Source organism: Oncorhynchus mykiss, chromosome 14 (assembly GCF_057628025.1).
Source record: "Oncorhynchus mykiss isolate SJ-2025 chromosome 14, ASM5762802v1, whole genome shotgun sequence".
NCBI classification, from domain to species: Eukaryota; Metazoa; Chordata; class Actinopteri; order Salmoniformes; family Salmonidae; genus Oncorhynchus; species Oncorhynchus mykiss.
Window position 1 is genome coordinate 33110001 of NC_143035.1, and position 25000 is coordinate 33135000.

General features: G+C 45.1%; 1 protein-coding gene across 2 annotated transcripts in view; it reads right to left on the minus strand.

The window, feature by feature from the left end:
* The window catches only part of LOC110515721 (neuroligin-3), a 434190-nt gene that overhangs the window by 14890 nt on the left and 394300 nt on the right, over nt 1-25000 (minus strand). For both annotated transcript variants that reach the window (XM_036943363.2, XM_036943364.2), the window contains exons 5-6: nt 23275-23540; nt 22596-23119 (exon numbers count right to left, since the gene is read on the minus strand). In XM_036943363.2, coding sequence (XP_036799258.2) covers nt 22596-23119; nt 23275-23540 — 790 coding nt within the window. The remainder of the gene's footprint in view (nt 1-22595; nt 23120-23274; nt 23541-25000) is intronic.

The window sequence follows — 25000 nt, forward strand, 5'->3', positions numbered from 1 at the left end:
ATTCCCTATTCATATACTAACCATCCTCCCATCTATTCCCTATTCATATACTAACCATCCTCCCATCTATTCCCTATTCATATACTAACCATCCTCCCATCTATTCATATACTAACCATCCTCCCATCTATTCATATACTAACCATCCTCCCACCTATTCATATACTAACCATCCTCCCATCTATTCCTCTATTCCTATACTAAACATCCTCCCATCTATTCATATACTAACCATCCTCCCATCTATTCATATACAAACCATCCTCCCATCTATTCATATACTAACCATCCTCCCATCTATTCATATACTAACCATCCTCCCATCTATTCCCTATTCATATACTAACCATCCTCCCATCTATTCATATACTAACCATCCTCCCATCTATTCATATACTAACCATCCTCCCATCTATTCCCTATTCATATACTAACCATCCTCCCATCTATTCATCTATTCATATACTAACCATCCTCCCATCTATTCCCTATTCATATACTAACCATCCTCCCATCTATTCATATACTAACCATCCTCCCATCTATTCCCTATTCATATACTAACCATCCTCCCATCTATTCATCTATTCATATACTAACCATCCTCCCATCTATTCATATACAAACCATCCTCCCATCTATTCATCTATTCATATACTAACCATCCTCCCATCTATTCATATACTAACCATCCTCCCATCTATTCATATACTAACCATCCTCCCATCTATTCCCTATTAATATACTAACCATCCTCCCATCTATTCCCTATTCATATACTAACCATCCTCCCATCTATTCCCTATTCATATACTAACCATCCTCCCATCTATTCATATATTCATATACTAACCATCCTCTCATCTATTCATCTATTCATATACTAACCATCGTCCCATCTATTCCCTATTCATATACTAACCATCCTCCCATCTATTCCTCTACTAACCATCCTCCCATCTATTCCCTATTCATATACTAACCATCCTCCCATCTATTCATATACTAACCATCCTCCCATCTATTCATATACTAACCATCCTCCCATCTATTCATATACTAACCATCCTACCATCTATTCATATACTAACCATCCTCCCATCTATTCCCTATTCATATACTAACCATCCTCCCATCTATTCTTCTATTCCTATACTAACCATCCTCCCATCTATTCCCTATTCATGTACTAACCATCCTCCCATCTATTCCCTATTCATATACTAACCATCCTCCCATCTATTCATCTATTCCTATACTAACCATCCTCCCATCTATTCCTATACTAACCATCCTCCCATCTATTCCTACACAAACCATCCTCCCATCTATTCATATACTAACCATCCTCCCATCTATTCCTATACTAACCATCCTCCCATCTATTCCCTATTCCTACACAAACCATCCTCCCATCTATTCATATACTAACCATCCTCCCATCTATTCATATACTAACCATCCTCCCATCTATTCATATACTAACCATCCTCCCATCTATTCATATACTAACCATCCTCCCATCTATTCCTATACTAACCATCCTCCCATCTATTCCCTATTCATATACTAACCATCCTCCCATCTATTCTTCTATTCATATACTAACCATCCTCCCATCTATTCATATACTAACCATACTCCCATCTATTCCTATACTAACCATCCTCCCATCTATTCCTACACTAACCATTCTCCCATCTATTCCTATACTAACCATCCTCCCATCTATTCCCCTATTCATATACTAACCATCCTCCCATCTATTCCCTATTCATATACTAACCATCCTCCCATCTATTCCTATACTAACCATCCTCCCATCTATTCCCTATTCATATACTAACCATCCTCCCATCTATTCATACACAAACCATCCTCCCATCTATTCATATACTAACCATCCTCCCATCTATTCATACACAAACCATCCTCCCATCTATTCCTATACTAACCATCCTCCCATCTATTCCCTATTCATGTACTAACCATCCTCCCATCTATTCCCTATTCATATACTAACCATCCTCCCATCTATTCATATACAAACCATCCTCCCATCTATTCATCTATTCATATACTAACCATCCTCCCATCTATTCATATACTAACCATCCTCCCATCTATTCATATACTAACCATCCTCCCATCTATTCCCTATTCATATACTAACCATCCTCCCATCTATTCCCTATTCATATACTAACCATCCTCCCATCTATTCCCTATTCATATACTAACCATCCTCCCATCTATTCATCTATTCATATACTAACCATCCTCCCATCTATTCATCTATTCATATACTAACCATCCTCCCATCTATTCCCTATTCATATACTAACCATCCTCCCATCTATTCCTCTACTAACCATCCTCCCATCTATTCCCTATTCATATACTAACCATCCTTCCATCTATTCATATACTAACCATCCTCCCATCTATTCATATACTAACCATCCTCCCATCTATTCATATACTAACCATCCTCCCATCTATTCCCTATTCATATACTAACCATCCTCCCATCTATTCTTCTATTCCTATACTAACCATCCTCCCATCTATTCCCTATTCATGTACTAACCATCCTCCAATCTATTCCCTATTCATATACTAACCATCCTCCCATCTATTCATCTATTCCTATACTAACCATACTCCCATCTATTCATCTATTCATGTACTAACCATCCTCCCATCTATTCCCTATTCATGTACTAACCATCCTCCCATCTATTCATCTATTCATGTACTAACCATCCTCCCATCTATTCATCTATTCCTATACTAACCATACTCCCATCTATTCATCTATTCATGTACTAACCATCCTCCCATCTATTCATCTATTCCTATACTAACCATACTCCCATCTATTCATCTATTCATATACTAACCATCCTCCCATCTATTCATCTATTCATGTACTAACCATCCTCCCATCTATTCCCTATTCATATACTAACCATCCTCCCATCTATTCCTCTACTAACCATCCTCCCATCTATTCCCTATTCATATACTAACCATCCTTCCATCTATTCATATACTAACCATCCTCCCATCTATTCATATACTAACCATCCTCCCATCTATTCATATACTAACCATCCTCCCATCTATTCCCTATTCATATACTAACCATCCTCCCATCTATTCTTCTATTCCTATACTAACCATCCTCCCATCTATTCCCTATTCATGTACTAACCATCCTCCCATCTATTCCCTATTCATATACTAACCATCCTCCCATCTATTCATCTATTCCTATACTAACCATCCTCCCATCTATTCCCTATTCATATACTAACCATCCTCCCATCTATTCATCTATTCCTATACTAACCATCCTCCCATCTATTCATATACTAACCATCCTCCCATCTATTCCTACACAAACCATCCTCCCATCTATTCATATACTAACCATCCTCCCATCTATTCCTATACTAACCATCCTCCCATCTATTCCCTATTCCTACACAAACCATCCTCCCATCTATTCATATACTAACCATCCTCCCATCTATTCATATACTAACCATCCTCAAATCTATTCATATACTAACCATCCTCCCATCTATTCATATACTAACCATCCTCCCATCCATTCCTATACTAACAATCCTCCCATCTATTCCCTATTCATATACTAACCATCCTCCCATCTATTCTTCTATTCATATACTAACCATCCTCCCATCTATTCATATACTAACCATCCTCCCATCTATTCCTATACTAACCATCCTCCCATCTATTCCTACACTAACCATTCTCCCATCTATTCCTATACTAACCATCCTCCCATCTATTCCCCTATTCATATACTAACCATCCTCCCATCTATTCCCTATTCATATACTAACCATCCTCCCATCTATTCATACACAAACCATCCTCCCATCTATTCATATACTAACCATCCTCCCATCTATTCATACACAAACCATCCCCCCATCTATTCCTATACTAACCATCCTCCCATCTATTCCCTATTCATGTACTAACCATCCTCCCATCTATTCCCTATTCATATACTAACCATCCTCCCATCTATTCCCTATTCATATACAAACCATCCTCCCATCTATTCCCTATTCATATACAAACCATCCTCCCATCTATTCATATACTAACCATCCTCCCATCTATTCATATACTAACCATCCTCCCATCTATTCATATACTAACCATCCTCCCATCTATTCATATACAAACCATCCTCCCATCTATTCCCTATTCATGTACTAACCATCCTCCCATCTATTCATATACAAACCATCCTCCCATCTATTCATATACTAACCATCCTCCCATCTATTCATATACTAACCATCCTCCCATCTATTCATATACTAACCATCCTCCCATCTATTAATGTACTAACCATCCTCCCATCTATTCATATACAAACCATCCTCCCATCTATTCATATACTAACCATCCTCTCATCTATTCATATACTAACCATCCTCCCATCTATTCATATACAAACCATCCTCCCATCTATTCATATACAAACCATCCTCCCATCTATTCATATACTAACCATCCTCCCATCTATTCCCTATTCATATACTAACCATCCTCCCATCTATTCATATACTAACCATCCTCCCATCTATTCATATACTAACCATCCTCCCACCTATTCATATACTAACCATCCTCCCATCTATTCCTCTATTCCTATACTAAACATCCTCCCATCTATTCATATACTAACCATCCTCCCATCTATTCATATACAAACCATCCTCCCATCTATTCATATACTAACCATCCTCCCATCTATTCATATACTAACCATCCTCCCATCTATTCCCTATTCATATACTAACCATCCTCCCATCTATTCATATACTAACCATCCTCCCATCTATTCATATACTAACCATCCTCCCATCTATTCCCTATTCATATACTAACCATCCTCCCATCTATTCATCTATTCATATACTAACCATCCTCCCATCTATTCCCTATTCATATACTAACCATCCTCCCATCTATTCATCTATTCATATACTAACCATCCTCCCATCTATTCATATACAAACCATCCTCCCATCTATTCATCTATTCATATACTAACCATCCTCCCATCTATTCCTACACTAACCATTCTCCCATCTATTCCTATACTAACCATCCTCCCATCTATTCCCTATTCATATACTAACCATCCTCCCATCTATTCATACACAAACCATCCTCCCATCTATTTCCTATACTAACCATCCTCCCATCTATTCCCTATTCATGTACTAACCATCCTCCCATCTATTCCCTATTCATATTCAACCATCCTCCCATCTATTCCCTATTCATATACAATACCATCCTCCCCATCTATTCCCTATTCATATACTAATCCATCCTCCCATCTATTCCTATACTAACCATCCTCCCATCTATTCCTACACAAACCATCCTCCCATCATTCATATACTAACCATCCTCCCATCTATTCCTATACTAACCATCCTCCCATCTATTCCCTATTCCTACACAAACCATCCTCCCATCTATTCATATACTAACCATCCTCCCATCTATTCATACACAAACCATCCTCCCATCTATTCCTATACTAACCATCCTCCCATCTATTCCCTATTCATGTACTAACCATCCTCCCATCTTTCCCTATTCATATACTAACCATCCTCCCATCTATTCCCTATTCATATACAAACCATCCTCCCATCTATTCCCTATTCATATACAAACCATCCTCCCATCTATTCATATACTAACCATCTCCCATCTATTCATATACTAACCATCCTCCCATCTATTCATATACTAACCATCCTCCATCTATTCATATATACAAACCATCCTCCCATCTATTCCCTATTCATGTACTAACCATCCTCCCATCTATTCATATACAAACCATCCTCCCATCTATTCATATACTAACCATCCTCCCATCTATTCATATACTAACCATCCTCCCATCTATTCATATACTAACCATCCTCCCATCTATTCATGTACTAACCATCCTCCCATCTATTCATATACAAACCATCCTCCCATCTATTCATATACTAACCATCCTCTCATCTATTCATATACTAACCATCCTCCCATCTATTCATATACAAACCATCCTCCCATCTATTCATATACAAACCATCCTCCCATCTATTCATATACTAACCATCATCCCATCTATTCCCTATTCATATACTAACCATCCTCCCATCTATTCATATACTAACCATCCTCCCACCTATTCATATACTAACCATCCTCCCATCTATTCCTCTATTCCTATACTAAACATCCTCCCATCTATTCATATACTAACCATCCTCCCATCTATTCATATACAAACCATCCTCCCATCTATTCATATACTAACCATCCTCCCATCTATTCATATACTAACCATCCTCCCATCTATTCCCTATTCATATACTAACCATCCTCCCATCTATTCATATACTAACCATCCTCCCATCTATTCATATACTAACCATCCTCCCATCTATTCCCTATTCATATACTAACCATCCTCCCATCTATTCATCTATTCATATACTAACCATCCTCCCATCTATTCCCTATTCATATACTAACCATCCTCCCATCTATTCATATACTAACCATCCTCCCATCTATTCCCTATTCATATACTAACCATCCTCCATCTATTCATCTATTCATATACTAACCATCCTCCCATCTATTCATATACAAACCATCCTCCCATCTATTCATCTATTCATATACTAACCATCCTCCCATCTATTCCTACACTAACCATTCTCCCATCTATTCCTATACTAACCATCCTCCCATCTATTCCCCTATTCATATACTAACCATCCTCCCATCTATTCCCTATTCATATTACTAACCATCCTCCCATCTATTCATACACAAACCATCCTCCCATCTATTCATATACTAACCATTCTCCCATCTATTCATACACAAACCATCCTCCCATCTATTCCTATAACATCCTCCCATCTCTCCCTCCTTCATATTACTAACCATCCTCCCCATCTATTCCCTCTCATTATACTAACCATCCTCCCATCTATTCCCTCTGCATATACAAACCATCCTCCCATCTCTTCCCTATTCATATACAAACCATCCTCCCATCTCTCATTATCTAACCATCCTCCCATCTATTCATATACTAACCATCCTCCCATCTATTCATATCTAACCATCCTCCCATCTATTCATATACAAACCATCCCTCCATATCTCCCTTCTAGTACTAACCATCCTCCCATCTATTCATATACAAACCATCCTCCCATCTCTTGGTATTACTAACCATCCTCCCATCTATTCATATACTAACCATCCTCCCATCTATTCATATCTAACCATCCTCCATCTATTCATGTACTAACCATCCTCCCATCTATTCATATACAAACCATCCTCCCATCTATTCATATACTAACCATCCTTCATCTATTCATATACTAACCATCCTCCATCTATTCATATACAAACCATCCTCCCCATCTATTCATCTCCAAACCATCCTCCATCTATTCATATACTAACCATACATCCATCTCTTTCATATACAAACCATCCTCCATCTATTTCCCTCTCATCTCTCCACCCATCCTCCCATCTATTCCCTATTCATATACTAACCATCCTCCCCATCTATTCCCTATTCATATACTTAACCATCCTCCCATCTATTCATATACTAACCATCCTCCCCATCTATCTCATATACTAACCATCCTCCCACCTATTCATATACTAACCATCCTCCCATCTATTCCTCTATTCCTATACTAAACATCCTCCCATCTATTCATATACTAACCATCCTCCCATCTATTCATATACAAACCATCCTCCCATCTATTCATATACTAACCATCCTCCCATCTATTCATATACTAACCATCCTCCCATCTATTCCCTATTCATATACTAACCATCCTCCCATCTATTCATATACTCATCCTCCATCTCTCATTCTATACTAACCATCCTCCATCTATTCCCTATTCATATACTAACCATCCTCCCATCTATTCATCTATTCATATACTTAACCATCCTCCCATCTCTCCCTTATTCATATACTAACCATCCTCCCATCTATTCATCTAACCATCCTCCATCTATTCCCTATTCATATACTAACCATCCTCCATCTATTCATCTATTCATATACTAACCATCCTCCCATCTATTCATATACAAACCATCCTCCCATCTATTCATCTATTCATATACTAACCATCCTCCCATCTATTCATATACTAACCATCCTCCCATCTATTCCCTATTCATATACTTACGCATCCTCCCATCCTTGCTTCCCTATTCATATACTAACCATCCTCCCATCTATTCCCTATTCATATACTAACCATCCTCCCATCTATTCATATATTCATATACTAACCATCCTCTCATCTATTCATCTATTCATATACTAACCATCGTCCCATCTATTCCCTATTCATATACTAACCATCCTCCCATCTATTCCTCTACTAACCATCCTCCCATCTATTCCCTATTCATATACTAACCATCCTCCCATCTATTCATATACTAACCATCCTCCCATCTATTCATATACTAACCATCCTCCCATCTATTCATATACTAACCATCCTCCCATCTCATATACTAACCATCCTCCCATCTATTCCCTATTCATATACTAACCATCCTCCCATCTATTCTTCTATTCCTATACTAACCATCCTCCCATCTATTCCCTATTCATGTACTAACCATCCTCCCATCTATTCCCTATTCATATACTAACCATCCTCCATCTATTCATCTATTCCTATACTCACATACCCTCCCATCTATTCCTATACTAACCATCCTCCCATCTATTCCTACACAAACCATCCTCCCATCTATTCATATACTAACCATCCTCCCATCTATTCCTATACTAACCATCCTCCCATCTATTCCCTATTCCTACACAAACCATCCTCCATCTATTCATATACTAACCATCCTCCCATCTATTCATATACTTAACCATCCTCCCATCTATTCATATACTAACCATCCTCCCATCTATTCATATACTAACCATCCCTCCATCTATTCCTATATCTAACCATCCTCCCATCTATTCCCTATTCATATACTAACCATCCTCCCATCTATTCTTCTATTCATATACTAACCATCCTCCCATCTATTCATATACTAACCATCCTCCCATCTATTCCTATACTAACCATCCTCCCATCTATTCCTACACTAACCATTCTCCCATCTATTCCTATACTAACCATCCTCCCATCTCTCCCCTATTCATATACTAACCATCCTCCCATCTATTCCCTATTCATATACTAACCATCCCTCCATCTATTCATACACAAACCATCCTCCCATCTATTCATATACTAACCATCCTCCCATCTATTCATACACAAACCATCCTCCCATCTATTCCTATACTAACCATCCTCCCATCTATTCCCTATTCATGTACTAACCATCCCTCCCATCTATTCCCTATTCATATACTAACCATCCTCCATCTATTCATATACTAACCATCCTCCATCTACTCATACACAAACCATCCTCCCATCTCTCCTATCTAACCATCCTCCCATCTATTCTCTATTCATATACTAACCATCCTCCCATCTATTCATATACTAACCATCCTCCCATCTATTCATATACTAACCATCCTCCCATCTATTCATATACTAACCATCCTCCCATCTATTCCTATACTAACCATCCTCCCATCTATTCCCTATTCATATACTAACCATCCTCCCATCTATTCATCTATTCATATACTAACCATCCTCCCATCTATTCATATACTAACCATCCTCCCATCTATTCATATACTAACCATCCTCCCATCTATTCCCTATTCATATACTAACCATCCTCCCATCTATTCCCTATTCATATACTAACCATCCTCCATCTATTCCCTATTCATATACTAACCATCCTCCCATCTATTCATCTATTCATATACTTAACCATCCTCCCATCTATTCATCTATTCATATACTAACCATCCTCCCATCTATTCCCTATTCATATACTAACCATCCTCCCATCTATTCATCTACTAACCATCCTCCCATCTATTCCCTATTCTATACTAACCATCCTCCCATCTATTCATATACTAACCATCTCCCATCTATTCCCTATTCATATCTAACCATCCTCCCATCTATTTCTTCTATTCCTATACTAACCATCCTCCCATCTATTCCCTATTCATGTACTAACCATCCTCCCATCTTTCCTATTCATATACTAACCATCCTCCCATCTATTCATCTATCCTATACTAACCATACTCCCATCTATTCCTATACTAACCATCCTCCCATCTATTCCTACACTAAACCATCCTCCCCATCTATTCATATACTAACCATCCTCCCATCTATTCCTATACTAACCCATCCTCCCATCTATTCCCTATTCCTACACAAACCATCCTCCCATCTATTCATATACTAACCATCCTCCCATCTATTCATATACTAACCATCCTCAAATCTATTCATATACTAACCATCCTCCCATCTATTCATATACTAACCATCCTCCCCATCCATTCCTATACTAACCATCCTCCCATCTATTCCCTATTCATATACTAACCATCCTCCCATCTATTCTTCTATTCATATACTAACCTCCACCCATCTATTCATATACTAACCATCCTCCCATCTATTCCTATACTAACCATCCTCCCATCTATTCTACACTAACCATTCTCCCATCTATTCCTATACTAACCATCCTCCCATCTATTCCCCTATTCATATACTAACCATCCTCCCATCTATTCCCTATTCATATACTAACCATCCTCCCATCTATTCATACACAAACCATCCTCCCATCTATTCATATACTAACCATCCTCCCATCTATTCATACACAAACCATCCTCCCATCTATTCCTATACTAACCATCCTCCCATCTATTCCCTATTCTTGTACTAACCATCCTCCCATCTATTCCCTATTCATATACTAACCATCCTCCCATCTATTCCCTATTCATATACAAACCATCCTCCCATTATTCCCTATTCATATACAAACCATCCTCCCATCTATTCATATACTAACCATCCTCCATCTATTCATATACTAACCATCCTCCCATCTATTCATATACTAACCATCCTCCCATCTATTCATATACAAACCATCCTCCCATCTATTCCCTATTCATGTACTAACCATCCTCCCATCTATTCATATACAAACATCCTCCCATCTATTCATATACTAACCATCCTCCCATCTATTCATATACTAACCATCCTCCCATCTATTCATATACTAACCATCCTCCATCTATTCCTATACTAACCATCCTCCCATCTATTCATATACAAACCATCCTCCCATCTATTCATATACAAACCATCCTCCATCTATTCATATACAAACCATCCTCCCATCTATTCATATACAAACCATCCTCCCATCTATTCATATACTAACCATCCTCCCATCTATTCATATACAAACCATCCTCCCCATCTATTCATATACTAACCATCCTCCCATCTATTCCCTATTCATATACAAACCATCCTCCCATCTATTCATATACTAACCATCCTCCCATCTCTTCCATATTCCTACACTACCATCCTCCATTCGATGGGACAGGTAGACAAAGGAGGACATAATGAATGTAATTTTATTTTCTTTTTTATGAGAGGCACCGCCTCCTCTGTTCCATCGCTGTGTAATTTGAAGCGCTTGAGTGATTATAGAACCTAGCCGTCATTAAATGTGAGAAGACACAGTCAGAAAGCCTGGGGCAGGGAGGAGGCAGAAAGACAGTTATTTATTTTCACTACAAGGCCCCTTTTGAGTTCCTGTCCTAGATTTATTCTGCCTCCATAATGGCATCCGATTCCATATCTAGTGCACTAATTTTGATCAGGGCCCATAGGGCTTTGGTCAAAAGTAGTGCACTATATAGCGAAAAGGGTGCCATTTGGAACTTTCACCTGAGACAAGAGTTAAATCAGAGGGATTGATGTTCACTTCAGCTTCTATGCCAGTCGAGTCAAGGCCTATTCTCCAGGCGTTGTTGTCGTGTTGTGTGACCAATGTACCCCTCTGTCTATCTACTTAGCAGGTAACACAGGTTACGTCGCAAATGGCATCCTATTCCATTTTGTACAGTGCACTACTTTTTAACAGGGCCCATATGGTTTTGGTTAAAAGTAGTGCACTATATAGGGAATAGGGTGCCATTTGGGACACACACACAAAGTACAAAACACACCTCATTGGAATTCATGTTCAGACACAAGATTTTCATAGTTTCTCCTTGTTACATTTTTAAAACGCATGTTGTTTGCTTTTTGCAATGCATGCTCTGAAGGACCTGATATCAGGCAGCGTTCACCCTTCACAGACAGACCTGATATCAGGCAGCGTTCACCCTTCACAGACAGACCTGATATCAGGCAGCGTTCACCCTTCACAGACAGACCTGATATCAGGCAGCGTTCACCCTTCACAGACAGACCTGATATCAGGCCAGCGTTCACCTTCACAGACAGACCTGATATCAGGCAGCGTTCACCCTTCACAGACAGACTTGAAATCAGGCAGCATTCACCCTTCACAGACAGTCCTGTATCAGGCAGCGTTCACCCTTCACAGACAGACTTGAAATCAGGCAGCGTTCACCCTTCACAGACAGACTTGAAATCAGGCAGCGTTCACCCTTCACAGAAAGACTTGAAATCAGGCAGCGTTCACCCTTCACAGACAGACTTGAAATCAGGCAGCGTTCACCCTTCACAGACAGACTTGAAATCAGGCAGCGTTCACCCTTCACAGACAGACTTGATATCAGGCAGCGTTCACCCTTCACAGACAGACTTGAAATCAGGCAGCGTTCACCCTTCACAGACAGACTTGAAATCAGGCAGCGTTCACCCTTCACAGACAGACTTGAAATCAGGCAGCGTTCACCTTCACAGACAGACCTGATATCAGGCAGCGTTCACCCTTCACAGACAGACTTGAAATCAGGCAGCATTCACCCTTCACAGACAGACATGATATCAGGCAGCTTTACACTTCACATACAGACAGGCCTTGTATTGTGTGGGTGTGTGTGAGTGTGTTTGCATGTATGTGTGTACGAGAAGCCAGGGGCTGTGATTGGCGTGTGGATCATATCTGAATGCAGACTTGGGTTCGGCCGGGCTAATTGACGGCGAGGCGGTGTGACTTTGTGGCGTGCTGGGGTGTTGGAGGACACAGCTGGTCACTGTCCCCTCCTCATTATGGATGCTATTGATTGGTTGCATTAGTTGAGTGACAGCTAACATGGTCTTGACATTAGAGCCCCCTCACTCTCGCCGCCTCACTCATCCCCTCTCTCTCTCTTCTCCCCTCTCTCTCTCTTCTCCCCTCTCCCCTCTCTCTTCTCCCCTTTCTATCTCTTCCTCCCCTCTCTCTCTCTTCTCCCCTCTCCCCTCTCCATCTCCCCTTTCTATCTCTTCTCCCCTCGCTCTCTCTTCTCCCCTCTCTCTCTCTTCTCCCCTCTCCCCTCTCTCTTCTCCCCTTTCTATCTCTTCTCCTCTCTCTCTTCTCCCCTTTCTATCTCTTCTCCCCTCTCTCTCTCTTCTCCCTCTCTCTCTTCTCCCCTCTCTCTCTCTTCTCCCTCTCTCTCTCTCCCCTCTCCCCCTCCCCCACTCTTCTCCCCTCTCTCTCTTCTCCCCTCTCTCTTCTCCCCCTCTCTCTTCTCCCCTCTCTCTCTTCTCCCATCTCTCTCTTCTCCCCTCTCTCTCTCTCTTCTCCCCTCGCTCTCTCTTCTCCCATCTCTCTCTCTTCTCCCCTCCCCCTCTCTCTCTCTTCTCCTTTCTCTCTCTCTTCTCCCCTCTCTCTCTTCTCTTCCTCCCCTCTCTCTCTCTTCTCCCCTCTCCCCACTCTCTCTCTTCTCCCCCTTCCCCTTCCCCTCTCCCTCTCTTCTCCCCTCTCTCTCATCTCCCCTCTCTCTCTCTTCTCCTCTCTTTCTTCTCCCCTCTCCCCTCTCTCTCTCTTCTCCCCTCTCTCTCTTCTCCCCTCTCTCTCTCTCTCCCCTCTATCTCTCTCTTCTCCTCTCTCTCTTTCTTCTCCCCTCTCTCTCTCTTCCTCCCCCTCACTTCCCCTTCCACCTTTCTCACTACCCTTATTACCATTCCGCCTGCACCACGGTAGACAACAGTAAATAACAACAACAACACGTAAGGTTATAAATCACAGATCTTTTAACGGGATAGTTCATATTAAAGATGTGTGTTTCTAGTCTCTTTCTAAGGTAAGAAAACAACTATCTAAATACGTACGATCACTGAACTATCCCTTAAATGTCTTCATAGAGGCTAAGGCAAATGTGCACCATTTACCACTGTGACTAAAAAAACAATCAATCTTAATGTGTTTAACTAAGCCAGAGTGTGTTTCTACACCATAGACCTAGTGCCTCTTGAATTCCTTAAGAATGTTAAACAAGTATGCAGTTGGGTTTCCTAAGTGGAGAGTTGAATCACCTCCCTCCACTACATTCTCAGAGTTCCCTTGAAAGACAACATATTAGAGGATACAGGAAAGAGGGACCTGAGAGAGAGAGAGAAGAGAGAAAGAGAGAGCGAGATGGATAGAGAGAGAGGGAGAGATAGATAGAGAGAGAGGAATAGAGTGAGAAAGAGGAATAGAGAGAGGGAGAGAGAGAGAGAGAGAGAGAGAGAGAGAGAGAGAGAGAGGAATAGAGAGAGATCTATGCTCAATAGTGTTGTGATTACTAACTACCTAGCCAGTCCTTGCACAACGTGAGCTGCATGTCACCACACACACACACACACACACACACACACACACACACACACACACACACAGCGTGAGCTGCATGTCCCACAGACACAGTAATCACAGACACAGTAAGAAGTAATCACCAGCCCCAGACAGACAACACAGGAAGTAGGAAGTAATCACAGGCCCAGACAGACAACACAGGAAGTAGGAACACACATCTTTGATGTTGTAATGTAATTATAATAGTAAGTACATATTTGATTTAATAATGTTTGGGCTTTTGTGACTGTCTGTATAGATATGGGTGGTATGGGAAGATAGGAACGGGGGTGACTATGGGTTTGTTTAGAGAGGTGGGGGTTTGGGTGGTTTGACAATATGTTCTGGAGGAGGTGTATTGTAACGTGTCACATATTCAAGTCATTAAAAAATACATCTGTTATTGTTGAAGCAGAATAAAAGACACTACGGGAAGACCTGGCGTGTAAAGATTCAGTTGCATCCTCCCCCACACGGATAACAAACCATCTCTAAGAAGATCTGTCATTCATCCCCTCTGCCTCTCCCCCTCTCTCCCCCTATCCCCCCTCCCTCTCTCTCTCCCCCTATCCCCCTCCTCTCTCTCTCCCCCCTATCCCCCCTCCCTCTCTCTCTCCCCTATCCCCCCTCCCTCTCTCCCCCTCTCCCCCCTCCCTCTCTCTCTCCCCTATCCCCCCTCCCTCTCTCTCTCCCCCTATCCCCCCTCCCTCTCTCTCTCCCCCTATCCCCCCTCCCTCTCTCTCTCCCCCTATCCCCCCTCCCTCTCCCTCTCCCCCTATCCCCCTCCTCCCTCTCTCCCCCTATCCCCCTCCCTCTCTCTCTCCCCCTATCCCCCCTCCCTCTCTCTCTCCCCCTATCCCCCCTCCCTCTCTCCCCCTATCCCCCCTCCCTCTCCCTCTCCCCCTATCCCCCCTCGCTCTCTCCCCCTATCCCCCCTCCCTCTCTCCCCCTATCCCCCCTCCCTCTCTCTCTCTCCCCCTATCCCCCCTCCCTCTCTCTCTCTCCCCTATCCCCCCTCCCTCTCCCTCTCCCCCTATCCCCCCTCCCTCTCTCTCTCCCCCTATCCCCCCTCCCTCTCTCCCCCTATCCCCCCTCCCTCTCCCTCTCCCCCTATCCCCCCTCTCTCTCTCCCCCTATCCCCCCTCCCTCTCTCTCTCCCCCTATCCCCCCTCCCTCTCTCTCTCCCCCTATCCCCCCTCCCTCTCTCCCCCTATCCCCCCTCCCTCTCTCTCTCCCCCTATCCCCCCTCCCTCTCTCTCTCCCCCTATCCCCCCTCCCTCTCTCTCTCCCCCTATCCCCCCTCCCTCTCCCTCTCCCCCTATCCCCCCTCGCTCTCTCCCCCTATCCCCCCTCCCTCTCTCCCCCTATCCCCCCTTTCCCTCTCCCCCTATCCCCCCCTCTCTCTCACCCTATCCCCCCCCCCTCTCTCTCTCACTCCTCCTCTCTCTAGAAAAAACAGTCAGGGTTTTTCAGCATAAATGAATATGACAGATGGAAGCCTATGGAGGGGAGAGGGATGGTGAGAGGGGAGAGACATGGAGGGAGAGGAGGGGGAGGAGGGAGAGACAGAGGAAAAGCTTTGGGGGTGAGTGATCCAGGCTGTTGACATGCAGGCTCGTGTCTTAACAAGGTATCACACATGTTACAGCATCCTCTTTAGAGACTGACACCCAGCGACAAGGCCAGGAAGAGAGACTGACACCCAGCGACAAGGCCAGGAAGAGAGACTGACACCCAGAGACAAGGCCAGGAAGAGAGACTGACACCCAGCGACAAGGCCAGGAAGAGAGACTGACACCCAGAGACAAGGCCAGGAAGAGAGACTGACACCCAGCGACAAAGCAAGGAAGAGAGACTGACACCCAGCGACAAGGCCAGGAAGAGAGACTGACACCCAGAGACAAGGCCAGGAAGAGAGACTGACACCCAGCGACAAGGCCAGGAAGAGAGACTGACACCCAGAGACAAGGCCAGGAACAGAGACTGACACCCAGCGACAAGGCCAGGAAGAGAGACTGACACCCAGCGACAAGGCCAGGAAGAGAGACTGACACCCAGCGACAAGGCCAGGAAGAGAGACTGACACCCAGAGACAAGGCCAGGAAGAGAGACTGACACCCAGCGACAAGGCCAGGAAGAGAGACTGACACCCAGAGACAAGGCCAGGAAGAGAGACTGACACCCAGAGACAAGGCCAGGAAGAGAGACTGACACCCAGAGACAAGGCCAGGAAGAGAGACTGAAACCAGCGACAAGGCCAGGAAGAGAGACTGACACCCAGAGACAAGGCCAGGAAGAGAGACTGACACCCAGAGACAAGGCCAGGAAGAGAGACTGACACCAAGCGACAAGGCCAGGAAGAGAGACTGACACCCAGCGACAAGGCCAGGAAGAGAGACTGACACCCAGAGACAAGGCCAGGAAGAGAGACTGACACCCAGAGACAAGGCCAGGAAGAGAGACTGACACCCAGAGACAAGGCCAGGAAGAGAGACTGACACCCAGAGACAAGGCCAGGAAGAGAGACTGACACCCAGAGACAAGGCCAGGAAGAGAGACTGACTGACACCCAGAGACAAGGCCAGGAAGAGAGACTGACACCCAGAGACAAGGCCAGGAAGAGAGACTGACACCCAGCGACAGGGCCAGGAAGAGAGACATGTCACAGCATCCTCTTTAGAGACCGACACCCAGTGGTTACAATGTCTACACTAAGTATTACAATCTGTGGTGAGAATGGTATGTGTTTTTCTCTGCTCTTTCCATCCCCTGTAGGCCACGTGGCTTCAATGGTACAGGCCTTTACATGTGTATGTATGTGTGGTGTATCAGAGGGTCAGTAACAGTCTGTATTCAGAGGGTCAGTAACAGTCTGTAGTCAGAGGGTCAGTAACAGCCTGTAGTCAGAGGGTCAGTAACAGTCTGTAGTCAGAGCAGACCCTGTTCTCCTCAGAGACAGATCAACATGGTCTGTTAGTCAGTTCAGACCCTGTTCTCCTCAGAGACAGATCAACATGTCTGTTAGTCAGTTCAGACCCTGTTCTCCTCAGAGACAGATCAACATGTCTGTTAGTCAGTTCAGACCCTGTTCTCCTCAGAGACAGATCAACATGTCTGTTAGTCAGTTCAGACCCTGTTCTCCTCAGAGACAGATCAACATGTCTGTTAGTCAGTTCAGACCCTGTTCTCCTCAGAGACAGATCAACATGTCTGTTAGTCAGTTCAGACCCTGTTCTCCTCAGAGACAGATCAACATGTCTGTTAGTCAGTTCAGACCCTGTTCTCCTCAGAGACAGATCAACATGTCTGTTAGTCAGTTCAGACCCTGTTCTCCTCAGAAACAGATCAACATGCCAAGTGGGTCAATGCCTGAAACACACACATGAACACACACAGACACAGACACACAACAAGACGTCTGCATGAACACACACAGACACAGACACACACAACAAGACGTCTGCATGAACACACACAGACACAGACACACACAACAAGACGTCTGCATGAACGCACACAGACACAGACACACACAACAAGACGTCTGCATGAACACACACAGACACAGACACACACAACAAGACGTCTGCATGAACACACACAGACACAGACACACACAACAAGACGTCTGCATGAACACACACAGACACAGACACACACAACAAGACGTCTGCATGAACGCACACAGACACAGACACACACAACAAGACGTCTGCATGAACACACACAGACACAGACACACACAACAAGACGTCTGCATGAACACACACAGACACAGACACACACAACAAGACGTCTGCATGAACACACACAGACACAGACACACACAACAAGACGTCTGCATGAACGCACACAGACACAGACACACACAACAAGACGTCTGCATGAACACACACAGACACAGACACACACAACAAGACGTCTGCATGAACACACACAGACACAGACACACACAACAAGACGTCTGCATGAACGCACACAGACACAGACACACACAACAAGACGTCTGCATGAAAGAGAGCAGAGAGCAGAGAGGAGAGAGGAGAGAGAGGAGAGAGGAGAGAGGAGAAGAGAGCAGAGAGCAGAGAGGAGAGAGGAGAGAGAGGAGAGTCGAGAGGAGAGAGGAGAAGAGAGCAGAGAGCAGAGAGAGGAGAGTCGAGAGGAGAGAGGAGAAGAGAGCAGAGAGCAGAGAGAGGAGAGTCGAGAGGTGAGAGGAGAGTCGAGAGAGGAGAGTCGAGAGAGGAGAGTCGAGAGGAGAGAGCAGAGAGCAGAGAGGAGAGAGGAGAGCAGAGAGAGGAGAGTCGAGAGGAGAGCAGAGAGGAGAGCAGAGACAGGAGAGAGGAGAGCAGAGAGGAGAGAGGAGAGGAGAGCAGAGAGTTGAGAGCAGAGAGGAGAGAGGAGAGAGCAGAGAGGAGAGCAGAGAGGAGAGAGGAGAGCAGAGAGGAGAGCAGAGAGGAGAGAGGAGAGCAGAGAGGAGAGCAGAGAGGAGAGAGGAGAGAGCAGAGAGGATAGCAGAGAGGAGAGCAGAGAGGAGAGCAGAGAGGAGAGAGGAGAGCAGAGAGGAGAGCAGAGAGGAGAGAGGAGAGCAGAGAGCAGAGAGGAGAGAGGAGAGGAGAGCAGAGAGTTGAGAGCAGAGAGGGGAGAGGAGAGAGCAGAGAGGATAGCAGAGAGGAGAGCAGAGAGGAGAGCAGAGAGGAGAGAGGAGAGGAGAGCAGAGAGGAGAGAGGAGAGGAGAGCAGAGAGTTGAGAGCAGAGAGGGGAGAGGAGAGAGCAGAGAGGATAGCAGAGAGGAGAGCAGAGAGGAGAGCAGAGAGGAGAGAGGAGAGCAGAGAGGAGAGCAGAGAGGAGAGAGGAGAGAGGAGAGCAAAGCAGAGAGAGGATAGAAGAGGAGAGAGCAGAGCAGAGCACAGAGCACAGAGCAGAGAGGAGAGAGGAGAGAGGAGAGAGGAGAGAGCAGAGGAGAGCAGAGAGGAGAGAGCAGAGAGCAGAGAGCAGAGGAGAGAAGAGGAGAGAGCAGAGCAGAGGAGAGGAGAGGAGAGCAGAGAGGAGAGAAGAGAAGAGGAGAGAGCAGAGCAGAGCAGAGCAGAGAGACTGGTAAATACCAGGAAGCATTGGATGAATACAGCCCGTCCACCCATCCTTCCTCCAGATCTATATGGATCTGGTAATGGGCATTGTCAACTTACATTTCAGATATCACAACTGACTACCAGTAGGAGGCAACCAAATGGAGCTGCTTTGTGTGTGTGTGTGTGTGTGTGTGTGTGTGTGTGTGTGTGTGTGTGTGTGTGTGTGTGTGTGTGTGTGTGTGTGTGTGTGTGTGTGTGTAGGTGTAGGGGGTAGATACCCCAGGGGCAGAGCTTCTCGACTGACTGAGTGGAGAGGAGCAGAGGATCAATACCGCCGTGTGATATGTGTGTGTGTGTGCATTTGTGTATGTGTGTGTGTTTGTGTGTGTGCGTGCGTGTATGTGTATAGACATCCCAGATACCCTAGACACCCCAGACACCCCAGATATCCCAGACACCCCAGATACCCCAGACACACCAGACACCCCAGATACCCCAGACATCCCAGACACCCCAGACACCACAGACATCCCAGACACCCCAGATACCCCAGATACCCCAGATACCCCAGACACCCCAGAAACCCCAGACACCCCAGACACCCCAGATACCCCAGACATCCCAGACACACCAGACATCCCAGACACCCCAGACACCCCAGACATCCCAGACACCCCAGACACCCCAGACACCCCAGACATCCCAGACATCCCAGACACCCCAGACACCACATATACCCCAGATACCCCAGACACCCCAGACACCGCAGACACCCCAGACATCCCAGACATCCCAGACACCCCAGACACCCCAGACATCCCAAACATCCCAGACACCCCAGATACTCCAGATACCCCAGATACCCCAGACACCCCAGATATCCCAGACACCCCAGATACCCCAGATACCCCAGACATCCCAGACACCCCAGACACCCCAGATATCCCAGATACCTCAGACATCCCAGACACCCCAGACACCCCAGACATCCCAGATACCCCAGACATCTCAGACATCCCAGACACCCCAGACACCCCAGACACCCCAGATACCCCAGACATCCCAGAAATCCCAGACACCCCAGACACCCCAGACATCCCAGACACCCCAGACATCCCAGACACCCCAGACAGGGAGGTAGGTTCTCACACTGAAAGACACACACACACATTGTACATTCAATCTTCAGCTTGTCAGCTGTCTAGTGGGAGATCCAGCCTGGCCCTGCCAAACACGTCTCTGTTGAATAACACCTACCCTCGTTCTACCTCCTTCAGTGACACCTCCTACATGGTGGCCATATTAACGACTCTGATAGAGTCAGTGAGACATAATACTGAACAGAGGCAGAAGTTTGTTGATTATATAGGACCCTCTATTTCAAATCTGATCTCAAACTAGTTCCGCTTCTTTTTATATTCTTTATATTCTTCCCGTAATTATCATGTTCAGGGACTGATTTAGACCTGGGACACCAGGTGGATGATTCCCCTCTGTTCAGGGACTGATTTAGACCTGGGACACCAGGTGGATGATTCCCCTCTGTTCAGGGACTGATTTAGACCTGGGACACCAGGTGGATGATTCCCCTCTGTTCAGGGACTGATTTAGACCTGGGACACCAGGTGGATGACTCCCCTCTAATCAGGGACTGATTTAGACCTGGGACACCAGGTGGATGACTCCCCTCTGTTCAGGGACTGATTTAGACCTGGGACACCAGGTGGATGATTCCCCTCTGTTCAGGGACTGATTTAGACCTGGGACACCAGGTGGATGATTCCCCTCTGTTCAGGGACTGATTTAGACCTGGGACACCAGGTGGATGACTCCCCTCTGTTCAGGGACTGATTTAGACCTGGGACACCAGGTGGATGATTCCCCTCTGTTCAGGGACTGATTTAGACCTGGGACACCAGGTGGATGACCCCTCTGTTCAGGGACTGATTTAGACCTGGGACACCAGGTGGATGACTCCCCTCTGTTCAGGGACTGATTTAGACCTGGGACACCAGGTGGATGATTCCCCTCTGTTCAGGGACTGATTTAGACCTGGGACACCAGGTGGATGACTCCCCTCTAATCAGGGACTGATTTAGACCTGGGACACCAGGTGGATGACTCCCCTCTAATCAGGGACTGATTTAGACCTGGGACACCAGGTGGATGACTCCCCTCTATTCAGGGACTGATTTAGACCTGGGACACCAGGTGGATGACTCCCCTCTAATCAGGGACTGATTTAGACCTGGGACACCAGGTGGATGACTCCCCTCTAATCAGGGACTGATTTAGACCTGGGACACCAGGTGGATGATTCCCCTCTGTTCAGGGACTGATTTAGACCTGGGACACCAGGTGGATGATTCCCCTCTAGTCAGGCACTGATTTAGACCTGGGACACCAGGTGGATGATTCCCCTCTAGTCAGGGACTGATTTAGACCTGGGACACCAGGTGGATGACTCCCCTCTAATCAGGGACTGGTTTAGACCTGGGACACCAGGTGGATGATTCCCCTCTAATCAGGGACGGATTTAGACCTGGGACACCAGGTAGATGCCATTAATTATCAAGTAGAACAGAAAACCAGAAGCAGTCCAGACCCCGTAGGTTAAGATGTTAAAGTACTAAAGCAGGACAACTTTACCCGGTCTTGGCGAAGTTGGTCCAGTATGTCATCACCACGGCGCTGAGCATGATGTCGTTCTTGGAGAAGTTACAGGGGAACAGGTCTGTAGGTCCGATCATGGGGATCCCGAACACGTAGGGAACCTCGTCCCCGTGGGCTGCGTCCGACCAGGCCGGCTTCATCAGACTCTGGCAGTGGTGGTAGAAGGCGTAGAAGTACGTTGGCGAGCCGTAACGGGCGTGGAGGTCCGCAGTCACCACTGACGGCTCCACCCACTGGTGGTCGGTGAACAGGGCGACCAGCGTCTTGCGTCGTGTCTCTGGGTTTTCGCGGTCCGCCCAGTCCGTGTACATGAACTTGATGGTTTCTCTCAGAGTGTCTTTGCCTTCTGGGTAACCGTAGAGGCTGTCAACGAAGTCCGACACTGAGAAGTCAAAGTCGTTGCCGGAGATGCCATCCTCTGAGTCGACCACGTTGTCAACAAAGCGAAGCCCCTCCCCCTGGTTGATTCCCAGCATGATGTCATAATTCAGGAACTCTCCCTGTGTGGAAATAACCACGTTTTGAAAATGCATTATTTTCTTTGACTGTTGACTTAATTACCATTATGGGCATGTTTGTGTGTGTATGTTATTTCATAAACAAAGTCAAATAAGAAACAAACAACACGAACAAAACTATCCCAGCGGTCTCCCACCTGCTCCATGAGGATCTCTGGATCATCAGGTATGACGTCTCCGTCTATAACCGGTCCGAAGGCCACATGGTACCGTGCTGGCTGGATGTCCTGCTCAACCAGCTCCCTGGCACTCTTCTTCCTCAGACAGTCCACCATGTCCAGGGTATCCAGAACGTTACAGCCCACCTTCTCAGACAGCAGACGGGTGTATTTCACAGGCTGGTAGTTGACCGCCCAGCTGGACAGGGCAGAGCCACTCTGGATGATGGCACGGTGGAACAGACCTGGAGAGAGGATGACAGAGAGAGAGAGAGAGAGCAGTGGTTATGTTCTCTGTACGCTATGAAAGAAACTGGAGAAGAGTGGAGCTGGAGACATACAGAATACATACAGAAGTGGCACCTATACGGAAACATATAGACAGATAATGAGCTCATGAATCCTTCCTGTCGACCCAACCCAGATGGATAAAACATCTCAGTGTCATATGTGTAGTAACGAGAGGACAGACAGACAGACAGACAGACAGACAGACAGACCGAGATGACAGACCGAGATGACAGAAATAAGTGTGTGAGAGTGTTTGCGTGTGTGTGTGTGTGTGTGTGTGTGTGTGTGTGTGTGTGTGTGTGTGTGCGTGTGTGTGTGAGAGTGTTTGCGTGTGTGTGTGTGTGTGTGTGTGTGTGTGTGTGTGTGTGTGTGTGTGTGTGTGTGTTTTGTCTGGTCTAGGGGTTTTGAATGTTTATGGGGTGTTCTCTGGTCTAGGTGTTTTGTAAGTCTATGGTTGCCTAGATTGGTTCTCAATTAGAGGCAGCTGTCTATCGTTGTCTCTGATTGGGAACCATATTTAGGCAGCCATGTTCTTTGGGTATTTTGTGGGTGATTGTTTCCTGTGTCTGTGCCACACGGGACTGTTTCGTTGCCAGTTCACTTTGTTCTTTTGTACTTGTGTTCATGTTGAGTTTTCTTATTAAATAACATGGACACCTACCAAGCTGCATCTTGGTCCGATCCTCTTCTTCAGAGGAAGAGGAGGAAATCTGTCGTGACATCACCACTTTATTTGAAGAATGTGAAATGTCAGAATAATAGTAGAGAGAAGGATTTATTTCAGCTATTATTTCTTTCATCCCATTCCCAGTGGGTAGATGTCCTAACCGACGTGCCAAAACTATAGTTTGTTAACAAGAAATTTGTGGAGTGGTTGAAAAATGTGTTTTAATGACTCCAACCTAAGTGTACGTAAACTTCCAACTTCAACTGTACAGTCGTGGCCAAAAGTTTTGAGAATGACACAAATATCAATTTTCACAAAGTCTGCTGCCTCAGTGTCTTTAGATATTTTTGTCAGATGTTACTATGGAATACTGAAGTATAATTACAAGCATTTCATAGGTGTCAAAGGCTTTTATTGACAATTACATGAAGTTGATGCTAAGAGTCAATATTTGCAGTGTTGACCCTTCTTTTTCAAGACCTCTGCAATCCGCCCTGGCTAGCTGTCAAATAACTTCTGCGCCACATCCTGACTGATGGCAGCCCATTCTTGCATAACCAATGCTTGGAGTTTGTCAGAATTTGTGGGGTTTTGTTTGTCCACCCGCCTCTTGAGGATTGGCCACAAGTTCTCAATGGGATTAAGGTCTGGGGAGTTTCCTGGCCATGGACCCAAAATATCGATGTTTTGTTCCCCGAGCCACTTAGTTATCACTTTTGCCTTATGGCAAGGTGCTCCATCATGCTG